This window comes from Alexandromys fortis, unplaced genomic scaffold (genome assembly GCF_014885135.2).
Source record: "Alexandromys fortis isolate MF-2015 unplaced genomic scaffold, M_Fortis_MF-2015_v1.1 scaffold_5, whole genome shotgun sequence".
Taxonomy (NCBI): domain Eukaryota; kingdom Metazoa; phylum Chordata; class Mammalia; order Rodentia; family Cricetidae; genus Alexandromys; species Alexandromys fortis.
Window position 1 is genome coordinate 16666187 of NW_026067924.1, and position 12434 is coordinate 16678620.

General features: G+C 44.9%; 5 protein-coding genes across 5 annotated transcripts; 3 read left to right on the top strand and 2 right to left on the bottom strand.

Annotated features, from left to right (window-relative positions):
* On the bottom strand, nt 1-429 carry LOC126501816 (histone H2B type 1-H). Its single transcript, XM_050142673.1, has one exon. It carries the CDS (start codon nt 426-428, stop codon nt 48-50), a length of 381 nt encoding a protein of 126 aa, XP_049998630.1. The 5' UTR covers nt 429; the 3' UTR covers nt 1-47.
* A 283-nt stretch (nt 430-712) lies between these two features.
* LOC126501802 (histone H2A type 1-E-like) lies at nt 713-1735 on the top strand. The gene has a single exon (XM_050142657.1). The coding sequence runs from the start codon at nt 727-729 to the stop codon at nt 1117-1119; it is 393 nt and encodes a 130-aa protein (XP_049998614.1). The 5' UTR covers nt 713-726; the 3' UTR covers nt 1120-1735.
* A 788-nt stretch (nt 1736-2523) lies between these two features.
* On the top strand, nt 2524-2903 carry H4c9 (H4 clustered histone 9). Its single transcript, XM_050142690.1, has one exon. It carries the CDS (start codon nt 2540-2542, stop codon nt 2849-2851), a length of 312 nt encoding a protein of 103 aa, XP_049998647.1. The 5' UTR covers nt 2524-2539; the 3' UTR covers nt 2852-2903.
* Nucleotides 2904-9158: 6255 nt separating this feature from the next.
* Nucleotides 9159-9570, bottom strand: LOC126501815 (histone H2B type 1-H-like). The gene has a single exon (XM_050142672.1). The coding sequence runs from the start codon at nt 9568-9570 to the stop codon at nt 9190-9192; it is 381 nt and encodes a 126-aa protein (XP_049998629.1). The 3' UTR covers nt 9159-9189.
* Nucleotides 9571-9868: 298 nt separating this feature from the next.
* Nucleotides 9869-10365, top strand: LOC126501804 (histone H2A type 1-H-like). Its single transcript, XM_050142659.1, has one exon. The coding sequence runs from the start codon at nt 9869-9871 to the stop codon at nt 10253-10255; it is 387 nt and encodes a 128-aa protein (XP_049998616.1). The 3' UTR covers nt 10256-10365.
* Nucleotides 10366-12434: the final 2069 nt, after the last annotated feature.

Here is a 12434-nt window from a genome sequence, read left to right on the forward strand (position 1 = left end):
GATAGGTGGCTCTGAAAAGAGCCTTTGACATAACAAGATAGGCGCCCTCACTTGGAGCTGGTGTACTTGGTGACGGCCTTGGTGCCCTCGGACACGGCGTGCTTGGCCAGCTCCCCGGGCAGCAGCAGGCGCACGGCCGTCTGGATCTCCCGGGACGTGATGGTCGAGCGCTTGTTGTAATGCGCCAGGCGCGAAGCCTCGCCCGCGATGCGCTCGAAGATGTCGTTGACGAACGAGTTCATGATGCCCATGGCCTTGGAAGAGATGCCGGTGTCGGGGTGGACCTGCTTCAGCACCTTGTACACGTACACAGAGTAGCTCTCCTTGCGGCTGCGCTTGCGCTTCTTGCCGTCCTTCTTCTGGGCCTTAGTCACGGCCTTCTTGGAGCCCTTCTTCGGGGCGGGCGCGGATTTCGCAGGATCAGGCATATTGACGCACTACAGGAATACTAATACTGAGCCTGCTGGCCTGTCCATTTTAAGAAGTGATTATTTAAATAAGGTTTAGAAAAACAGACTTCTGAGTGGGTGAAATTTCAATGATGTCATCTTGAGTAGTGCCCAATAGAAATACGCGATGGCAGAAACGTTTCCCATTGGTCTAAATAAAAAAAAAAAAGAAGACAGCCAATTGGAAGGGTTCTTTTTCGTTCCCAGAGAAAACTATAAAGCTCAAGCTCTTGCCACTTTCATCTACACAGCTGCTAAAGGCTACTATATTTGCGAGATGTCTGGACGCGGCAAACAGGGCGGCAAGGCTCGCGCCAAGGCCAAGACCCGCTCCTCCCGGGCCGGCCTGCAGTTCCCCGTGGGCCGCGTTCACCGCCTCCTCCGCAAGGGCAACTACGCCGAGCGGGTGGGCGCCGGCGCCCCGGTGTACCTGGCGGCCGTGCTGGAGTACCTGACGGCCGAGATCCTGGAGCTGGCTGGCAACGCGGCCCGCGACAACAAGAAGACGCGCATCATCCCGCGCCACCTGCAGCTGGCCATCCGCAACGACGAGGAGCTCAACAAGCTGCTGGGCCGCGTGACGATCGCGCAGGGCGGCGTCCTGCCCAACATCCAGGCGGTGCTGCTGCCCAAGAAGACCGAGAGCAGCCACAAGGCCAAGGGGAAATAACTTCCTTTGTTTAGTTCTAACGCAAATCTAAGGCTCTTTTCAGAGCCACCACATTTTCTAAAAAGAGGCTTGACATCTACCTTTGTCATCAAGTGGAACACAGATATGCGGAAACAAACACCACCGTTATACTCTCAGCAAACTAGGTTCAGTAAATTAGTTGGAACACTTTCGGTCCCCTATTTGTGTCCGGACTCGTCTCGTGGCTTTCAAGTACCAATGTTGCGGGCATAATAACAGGATTAGAGGTGAAACCTGCCAGTCTGGTTCCCAGGGCAGTGCACAAAGCTTACTCCTATCTAAAGTCTATAAGGGTACAGTTTCCGAAGGTAGGGCACTCGGTGTTTCGGATTTGGCGGTCTATGCCTAAAGACTCACTAGTTCACGCTAGGGTCAGGCTTTTGGTTTCCTTATATGTCACGGAGAGGTCTGCGTGGCTATATCCTCGGCAAGTAATAGTCTGTGAAACCACCTACCTCCACCTCCATTGTGAGATTTATGCCTTGACAAGGAGATTTATGTAAACTTAAGGCAGTGGTGGCACATGCCCTTTTAATCTCAGCTCATGGGAGGCAGAGACACGCGGAGGACAAGCTGGTCTACTGAGTTCTAGGATAATCAGAAATAGAGAAACGGTCTCGGAGGACGAGGCCGGGGGCGGGAGGGGCCGCGGACAGGTTAAATATATTATAAAATCGAAAATTTGATTTCCCTGAAACTTCTAATTGAAATTTCTTCAGCATTTATCTGAATCTGTTATCACAAAAATATAATTTCGCTTTACTTCTCCATACTTAAATTATTTTAAAATCTGTCTGACTTAGAATGTATAAAACCATGTGTTGTGCTTTAATACTATCATTCGCGAAGAGAGCCAGGCAGATTTCAGAGTTCGAGACCAGCCTGTTCTACACAGCAATTAACACGTGAAATACATTAAGGAAACTCTCAAAATAAGAGTGAAAAATAGTAATGACAGCAGTTTAAATAATTCCCTTACTAAAACATTTAAAGAATTTTAGCTGCGTGGCTCAATTAGTGATTTTTTTTCGCACTTTGATTCATTAAAAGGTATTCCAAGTTAAATAGCATCGTCCCATACAAAAGGCTAAAAGGAAAAACGTAAATGTAAATAACAGAATTTGCTTCCTTTCCATGTATATCCTATACCGCTAAATTTTTCTTGTTTAAGGATTGGGCAGGAATCACATTAGAGGGTGAAATACAGACTTTGTTTTTAAATGAAGTAAAATAGAATTGAAAAGGCCGCGGGACTCCTATGCTGCTGAGGGCCCCTCCTCCAGCCGCAGGCACTTCCGCCTGGAGCTTCCTGTTTTCACTCCGGTCCGCACATTCCCTATAAGAGAGCCCTGCTGGCCTGTGCACGTCGTCAGTCGGGTTTTCTTTCTCTGGCTTAGCAATGTCTGGTCGCGGCAAGGGCGGGAAAGGCCTAGGCAAAGGCGGCGCCAAGCGCCACCGCAAGGTCCTGCGCGACAACATCCAGGGCATCACCAAGCCCGCCATCCGCCGCCTGGCCCGGCGCGGAGGAGTCAAGCGCATCTCCGGCCTCATCTACGAGGAGACCCGCGGGGTGCTGAAGGTGTTCCTGGAGAACGTGATCCGCGACGCCGTCACCTACACGGAGCACGCCAAGCGCAAGACCGTCACGGCCATGGACGTGGTCTACGCGCTCAAGCGCCAGGGCCGCACCCTCTACGGCTTCGGCGGTTGAGTTGCCAGAGGGTTCAACACTATTATTACACAAAGGCCCTTTTTAGGGCCACCACGCAATCAACAAAGGAGCTTGACTCGTTAGATTTATTTATAGGAGGCTTTAGGAACTGGAGCCTTTGAGCTGGGTTTTGGGATCGAGGCCCAACTCTGCCTTTCCAGAACCCGACTCAGTTTGGGGGGGGTCCGCGGGTTTTCGTAAACTAAAGATTTAAATGCGTGCAGCAAGCTATAGGCCTCAAGTCTAAAACTTCACTTGCTTTCATTCCCTTAAAAACTATGTTTAGCTGTAGTTTAAATCCTCAAGGATTACAATGTAAGAGGAAGATAACTGAAGTGTGTTAAGATTTTCCTATGGTTTATTACGCTGAAACGATAAAGGAACAGCCATTTCATTACCAGGTCATAACTATGCTGGGTTTCGATCATTTTCGTTTGGTCGTGGATTTGTCGGGCTGGACCTTCAGTCTGTGGTGTTTTGTACAGATTTAGATCAGAAGTATTTCATCTTAAGCAGTCCCTTCTTCCAGGCCGTCCTAAAATTTGTAATCTTGATTTTTGCTTCCAGAGTAATTGAGATTACAAAAGAAAATATCACCAATATCAACAGGCTGTGGTGGCGCTTGCTTATAATCTCAGCAAGAAGAGGCAGGGGAAGCTTTTGGATTCGAAGCCAACCAGTCCGGTCTACAGAGCGAGTTCTAGGACAGCCGAGGCTATACAGAGAAACCCTGTCTCAAAAGAAAAAAAGGAGATGAGATTATAGGGGCCTGGATACCGCCATATGTATATGTCAATATTAACCTCCCAATAACAACCCACCGAGAGCTGGTAGTGGCAGTAGTCCTAGAATGGCGAACGTAGGACCATTGGCAGCTACCGAGCCAATTGAAATCGGTTTGGTTTTGTTAAATCTTTGAGAGTTGTGAGTAGCGTACCTGAGACATTTTTATTCTTTATATTTAATTCTTAAAGAACAAACACTTTAATGTCCTCTAGCTCTTTTTTCATGTTCAAGCCCATTTCACTGACCACACGCATCCCTTAGGAAAGGAGCTGGTGATTTCAGAAGGATCATTAATCCTGCCCCAGCATTGTAAGGTTATTCCTGCTATTTGAATGTCAAATAATAATAGGCATATGAGTTTTTGTTGTTTGATTTTGCTTTCTTTGAGAGAGGGTCTCACTGTGTAGACCAGGCTGGTCTCAAACTCACAAAGATCCACCTGCATCTATCTCCCACCCAAGCAGAGATTAAAGGTGTGTGTCACCATGCCTGGCATATGTGGCTGTACCAACAACCTGGCACATGACAGGGGAAGTGAACGCTTGTTTTATTTTATTTAGGTTTCCCTCAATGGATTCATTCAATTATGAGATTGACATTAATTACGCATAGAACAATTTAGGTATATAATATAATCTGAATCCTTTTGGATGAGATTTCAACTCAAACTGGGTTTGCACCTTTAATTCCAGCAGAGGCAAACTGGTCTACATAACTCCAAAGGCCAGCACAGTATACATGGTGAGACCTTGTTTCAAACAAAAAACATCTGTAATTGAAATACAGGTGAAGACATTTGATGTATAATACAGAATCTAGATCTCAAGCACTTAAACACACACACGGTCTACTTAAATGTCTTACATACTGAAACCATTTTTACATAGTGGATCATATGGAACATATTAAAATTAATGTCACTTCTTACCTTATTAAAAATGTGCTTGATAGCGAAGTGAAAACTATATTTATGCTGTCGCTCTCTTGAGCAGTAAACTTAGAGTAAAAAAAAAACTGGGTTTATGCTTTCAGATGCAAATAGAGGAATATATTCATAGAAAATCTTAGGAGAATGAACAAATTTCATTTTTCCCCATTACATTTTCCAAAGACGATTAATCTCGGGTCGAGGCAGGACAGGGAAATGGAACATTACAGGGACGGGGACTGGCAAAGAGCGACACCCTTAATCAGATGAAAATTTCAATTTAGCAACTTTCGCCTTTCTCCCATCCATCGCAGGGTGTTAAATTTGCAGTTTTCTAGGAAATCTCACCAGAAACTTCATCTTGAAAGTGTGTGTGTGTGTTGAGGGGAAGGGAGTTATGATTTACAGCGCAAGAGGGACCTTGGTGGGGGGGGGGGGTCCCATGATGGGTAGGGGACCGCGGTGGGTAAGGGACAGACAGATACACCATGCAGAGAGAACTTGGGTATGGGGAGTTTATTTAGTGGATTTAGTGAGTATTGGGAGGGCTGTCGTAGGGGGAGGAGTACGGGGAGGGGGGGGGAGAGAAAAAGAGGAACGGGAGGTGGGGTTAGGGAAAGGAAAGAGAGACAGAAAGCTTCCTCTCAAGAAGAATGGGATGGAGAAAGAAAGAGAAGACTGGAGACCAGTATAAAAATACAATTAAAATCTTGTTTTGTCCAAAGTTAAGTGGAACTAATAATGACTAAAGAGGCAGGAAATATGAGAGGTATATATTTTATATGTTTTATATATACGTTATATAAATACACACACACACACACACACATCATGTAATCATAAGGGAGAAGGGTGCCGTTGGCCATGCCAGAGAGAGGAGCAGCGAGTTGCAATTGGAGTTCCAGCTGTCAGCCCCCCAGAAGGGAATCCTCTGATGGGCCAATCTCTTTTAGTCAAGGCCATGGGACTGCAGCACCTGGAATGTCTTTTGCTTCTGTTGTGCCTTTATCTCTTGGAAACATCCCATCCTACTGGGCATTTTTACCTGGGGATTGTAAAGATGACCCATCCCTAAGCAGTACTGTCTAATTTGATAATAATGCTAGCTTATACAGAGTTTGTTGTTGTTGTTGTTGTTGTTGTTGTTGTTGTTTTTCCTTTTTTTGGTTTTTTTCGAGGCAGAGTTTCTTTGTGGCTTTGGAGCCTATCCTGGAACTAGCTCTGTAGACCAGGCTGGTCTCGAACTCACAGAGATCCGCCTGCCTCTGCCTCCCAAGTGCTGGGATTAAAGGCGTGCGCCACCATCGCCCGGCACTTATACAGAGTTTTGATGAATAGAAATGAATACAAGGACATGTTTCACAGTGAGTCTCATCTAAGGAGCTGCATGGATTGTAGCTCAAGTTAATGACTAACAATTGTGTCCCAGTAGCCCAGCTGGTTTAAATTCTTTTAACCTTATTGTTGGGAGATGTGTTCACAGAGTGCATCACAGCTGAAACAAAGCTTTGAAAATAACAAAGTTAGACTAAGATGTTTTTGTTAAATAACTTTGAGGTGAAAAATCCAAGAAGACAATCTAACGTTTTAGAAAGGGACATAGTTGATCTAACGTTTTAGAAAGGGACATAGTTGAATGTGGAACTCTTTTAAGGACAGAGAACAAGAACAAAGCAGCCTAAGTATGAACTCTCCTTGCTAGGTTTGGTTGATGACCAAAGGTGATGATTAATTCCTTATACCCATTTCTGCCCTCAATTTCCTACTAATGAACAGATATATACCATAAAGATTTAAGTAGAGCTGACTGATTCTTTTTTGTAAATAAAAGTTTAGGTTTGTGATTCCTTTAAAATTCCTTACAAGATTAACTTCCAAGATAAGTAATAAAGTAGTTGGCCCTTTTTCTGTAACTGCAAAATGCAGCCTGCCAGCAAAAGACCTGACGAGAACACCTTGCTCGCCCACACGACGAATCTATAACAAGTTGCTTGGGTTTGAATGTATGTGGGTTCTTGGGATAATTTGTTTTTCACCTGTAATACATAAAATGTTTAATCATGTGAGGGAGATGAGAAACATGTTTTACCTGTAATCATCCACTTGACAAATGGAATGCAACTCTTTCGACTCTTGTACTGCCTGGAAGATTCTGTTGGGGTATAAAAGCTGTAAAACAACATGAGATAGAGGACAGAGAATAAAGAGAGGAAAAAAGAAGAAAGACGGAAACCATCAAGAGAGTTTGTGAGTGCCTTTTTCCCTAACCCCCCTTAGCTTTGCCAACCCATGGCTTCCTGTCAAAGCCCTGTGCTGCTGAAGGCTGGCCCACCAGACAGCAGTAGAAGGGTGTCCTGGAATTTTCTCCAGCTTTTCATAGTTCTGTGCAAAATTATTTAAGGTCTGTGCATCAGTTTTGCTATTTATGAAAGAACATTTGTAGGGATAGCCCAGCCCATTGGGGGGCGTGTTCGCCTTGAGCTAATGTTTACGTATAAATCTGTCGGGCGTGAGCCCTGCCGGTCTCTTTTCTGTATCTCCTGCTCATCGCTGGTGTTGTAAGCTATCCCTTCATTAAAATTTGCTGTTTCATATTAAGCTAGCCTGATTTTTACACCGCTTACAAACATTGATCTAGACCGATTCATTCCAACTGTTGACACTTTACTCTCCAGAGAAACAGAATGAGAGCTAAGGGAAACGAGAGAAAAGTAGTGACAATGGAAATTAAGGTCTCATTTCCACCAAGATTTTTAATTAAAACATTGCGTATTCTCAGAAAATACATTTTCTAGAATCAAGATTAGGTATACTTGGAAAAAGTAGCTTACCAACTTAAAGTGAACAACAGCGGCATCCCATTTAGAACTCAGAAGCTAAAAACTTGATCCAAGACTAATCAAATAAACCTGAAGGAATTCAACATCATTCTTTTTCTTTCTTTTTTTTTTTTGTTTTTTTTTTGTTTTTTTTTTTTTGGTTTTTTGAGACAGGGTTTCTTTGTAGCTTTGGAACCTGTCCTGGCTCTTGTAGACCAGGCTGGCCTGGAAGTCACAGAGATTCTCCTGCCTCTGCCTCCCAAATTCTGGGATTAAAGGCATGCACCACCACTGCCCGGCTCAACATCATTCTAAAAAAAGAAAAAAAAAATATCAGATGCTAGATGAGATGGCAAATGTTTATAACGCAAAACCTCAAATGGCTGAAGCAGGAAACTACAATGAATTCCAGATCAACCAGCACTACATAGCAAGAACCTGTCTTTTCTTTCTTTCTTTTTTTTTTTTAAGACAAAACAAAACCCTGTATAGCGGAATAGTGGAAAGCTAGAATACTTATTGGAGAAACCTAAAAGTGTTTCTCATTTTCCATGAGCCTGAAATAGGCAGCTGTAGTGTGCTGGTGTTTTGTCCCATCAGCTACTTGAGATCTGCCTAAGGGGTCAGAAAGACTTGGCTGTCGTTAAAAGTGAAGGGGGCAGATCAGAGAACTTTATACTGGTTGGGATACGCCAAAAAGTTCACATTATACCAGTACCCTTTACTTGTGGGATAGATCCCTTCTCCAATTGCCTCTGCCCTTGCTCTTTTAGTTGTAAATCATTTCCTTTCTATCCTTCTAGACTGCTTCTGATTTATAAAAGATACCTATTAAAATCTACCTCACAGATTTGTGTAAAGATTAAATGGGTTCATATACTATAAGCATGTATATATAGATGGGTGTCTGACATGTTAAACACTCAATAAATGTTAAAAATCATTTGATATATTTAAAAAGTATTAACAGGCAAATCTCTAGCACAGACTTGAATGACTTGAAAACATAGTCCAGTCTGACCCTGCCACCTCCTAAGTATTTCCACCCGAACGCAATTCATTGTGTGTTGAGTAGCTGTGCCTGCAAAGCTTAGAAAAGCGAGTGGCAAAAATGTATGCGTGTTTCCGTAATGAAATCGGTTTGGGTAGTTTTCTGGGGCAGGGTTTCGCTGTGTAGCCCTGACTGTCCTGAAATTCACTCTAGCTATACCAGGCTGGCTTTGCAATCAAGAGATCCGCCTGCCTCTGCTTCCCCAGAGCTGGGATTAAAGGCGTGCGCCACCACTGCCCCAAAACCCTTTTGAAACTAGCCTCTCTTACGCGAGACCTCAAGTAGACCAACCTGGCCAGAATTTGTTAACACATCACATGACCTTAAAATTCTAATCCTACTTCCACTTAAGATACTAACATAGATGTTTCCCATACACTAGGCCAGGTTTATATACTGATGGGAATTAAGCCCAGGTTTTTCTGCACCAGCTGAACTTGACATTTTCAGCCATAGTCTCTACTTCTAACAAATTAGGCCAGGAAACAATGCAGCCTCTTCCTTACGTCCAAAGTTCACGTCATTTTTAACCTGCAGTCTGTGGCTTCTCAGGACACAAAGTTGAGCCACTGGCACAGACAGTTCTTTGCGTTACCCTCGTATATTTATGCACTACATCTGGCACCAGAATCGCAGTCTGCGTAAAGGGTTCCAGAACCTTGCCCTAGAACTCATTCGTATTGGCAGCTCTAATACAGACAACTTAGTGGCTCTGAAAAGAGCCTTTGGTGGTGTTAATAGTCACTTGGAAAGTTTACTTGGCGCTGGTGTACTTGGTGACGGCCTTGGTGCCCTCGGACACGGCGTGCTTGGCCAGCTCCCCGGGCAGCAGCAGGCGCACGGCCGTCTGGATCTCCCGGGACGTGATGGTCGAGCGCTTGTTGTAATGCGCCAGGCGCGAAGCCTCGCCCGCGATGCGCTCGAAGATGTCGTTGACGAACGAGTTCATGATGCCCATGGCCTTGGAAGAGATGCCGGTGTCGGGGTGGACCTGCTTCAGCACCTTGTACACGTACACCGAGTAGCTCTCCTTGCGGCTGCGCTTGCGCTTCTTGCCGTCCTTCTTCTGGGCCTTGGCCACGGCCTTCTTGGAGCCCTTCTTCGGGGCGGGTACGGATTTCGCAGGATCAGGCATATTGACGCACTACAGGAATACTAATACTGAGCCTGCTGGCCTGTCCATTTTAAGAAGTGATTATTTAAATAAGGTTTAGAAAAACAGACTTCTGAGTGGGTGAAATTTCAATGATGTCATCTTGAGTAGTGCCCAATAGAAATACGCGATGGCAGAAACGTTTCCCATTGGTCTAAATAAAAAAAAAAAAGAAGACAGCCAATTGGAAGGGTTCTTTTTCGTTCCCAGAGAAAACTATAAAGCTCAAGCTCTTGCCACTTTCATCTACACAGCTGCTAAAGGCTACTATATTTGCGAGATGTCTGGACGCGGCAAACAGGGCGGCAAGGCTCGCGCCAAGGCCAAGACCCGCTCCTCCCGGGCCGGCCTGCAGTTCCCCGTGGGCCGCGTGCACCGCCTCCTCCGCAAGGGCAACTATTCGGAGCGGGTGGGCGCCGGCGCCCCGGTGTACCTGGCGGCCGTGCTGGAGTACCTGACGGCCGAGATCCTGGAGCTGGCTGGCAACGCGGCCCGCGACAACAAGAAGACGCGCATCATCCCGCGCCACCTGCAGCTGGCCATCCGCAACGACGAGGAGCTCAACAAGCTGCTGGGCCGCGTGACGATCGCGCAGGGCGGCGTCCTGCCCAACATCCAGGCGGTGCTGCTGCCCAAGAAGACCGAGAGCAGCCACAAGGCCAAGTGAGCAGATTTTGATAATTCCACCAAAGGCTCTTTTCAGAGCCACTCATATAGTCCGAAAAGCAGCTGCCGCATGGAAACCTAAAAACTCATTTTTAAAATAAATGAAGTATTTTTGTCTACCCAACAAAAGTACAGTTATCAGGGTCGTTTAGGGGCCAATTACAGATAAGTGTCACAACGTTTTTATATTCTGAGTCCGTTTGGATTTTGAGAAACCTGCCTAAATAACCTTCAATAAAGGGTAGCATTCTTAACTCATCCTCTACTACAGAACATAATTACGGTCTGCTAAATATTCTGGCAAACTCTTGGCCCGGCGTTAACGGTACGTTTTTGAGGATACCTCTGGTTAATACAGCCTAAGAAATACTCGTGGAAATTGCCTCCAGCTGGGGAAACGAAGGTACGGGATATCAGGTGGTAGATACTCCCGGAAGAAAATGCAGAACAGAATAAGGTGTATAGCAACTAGTATTATAGAGGTATTGTTTTATCAAAAAGAAGTCAAAAAGTAATTTATCACATAACGTGTACCAGATGAACTACTTCTGAAAAACCATAAAGCTTTGTTAGCTCAAATATCGAAGCTGCTTCCTAGCAGCAATATTCACAAGTGTAAGAAATTATGGTCCATTTTCAGTGTGAGATGCAGGAGCTAGCAGGCACAAACTTTTCTCTCAGAATTCTGAGAGATGGAGAGCTACAGGTGATCTGTTGCATTACTGAGCACAGAGAAGCGGGTAGCCTAAGTCACAAATTAATACATTAGGTAAAGCTCTGTGTCCTGAACCTATATAGGGTGGGGAGTTTGTTGTTTAACTACTATGATTGACTTACTTAAAGGGGCTATTACCAATAATTGGCCGGAGAGCGGTTGCCTGATCAGATGAGGTAAGAGGGAACATCTGAGGGTCACTTTGCCCCCTTCCCAGGGACTGAGTCAAAACACCAGGAACTGAGTCAACACCTGAGGGCTATCTTGCCCCCATTTAATACCTGAGTTCTATTTGGAGAACATTCACAAGGACTCAGGTAGATGATGGAAAGTTCCCAACGTTTCAGTATGTGCATGTGTAGTTTGTTAGGTTCCCATGGAGCGGGGAAAGCACTAAGGTACTGGGGCTGAGAGGGCTCAGCTTAAAGTTCTACACAACAAAGTATTCATGTTCAGTCCTTCACCTACTTTCTGTGTGCTCTTCTCACTAACTACCTGGTTTTATATGGATATGGACCCCCCAAAAAAAGTTCATGGTGTGCATGTGTATATGTGTGTGTGTGTGTATGTATGTATGTATGTGAAGTGGATGATAAAATTTAGATTAGTTTTTTTTTTTTTAATTCCCACAATAGTGCAAATCCTACTGCTCAGAGTAGTAGAAACTCAGGGATTCTTGCTCAGAGCCTATCTGGTAGTGAGGAGGATACAGTCCTCATTCTGACACAATTAACAGCTTAAAAAGCCAGATGAGCGATCAGCGTAAAATTACACATGCTCTGCTCAAAAAGTAGAGCTTAGTTATTAGTGTGTTTAAATAACGCAGATTCCCAGTTCAGTAAACTTGACCTCAGAGCCCACAAAGCTCAAGTAGTTAGTGTGACCTGGGAGTCCCTGCTGAGAAAGAATTCAGGATGTTGGGTGTGTTCAATAACCACAGCCCCTTGCAGCGAGAGAAGCCGGAAAAGGGGGTCCCGCAGCAACCCATGAAACAAAGGAAGGAAATTCTGCACCTTTCTGGGCTTGAGGAAAGAGGACTCTGCCTTTTTTGATCTTTGAGTTTATCAGGACCCTTCTGTGGGGCTGCAACAGGCTAGCTTCTCCGCTTTGAAAAGGTGCTGGATAGGACAGAAGATATGGCTGACCCTCCGCAAGGGATCTGACATTGCAGTCTCAGCTGGGGAAGAGGGGCGCTGCTATCTTACAGGCTTCAGAGGCTCAGACTGTGACTATTTGTATCACTCGCCCCTGTGTGGGTTCTGTTGGTATGTTATCATTTTCTATTCTAAAGATTTCCCTAGCCGGAATCAATACCGGTACATTCCCTAGTATTGAAGACAACAGAAAGCCAGCTGGTGTTGTTTTCCTTCTCTTTGATATAAAAAAGAACCTAAGGTACTTATCTAGATGACTCACCCTAGAAATTAAAATCTAGACTTTCTTTTTCTCAAGACAGGGTTTCTCT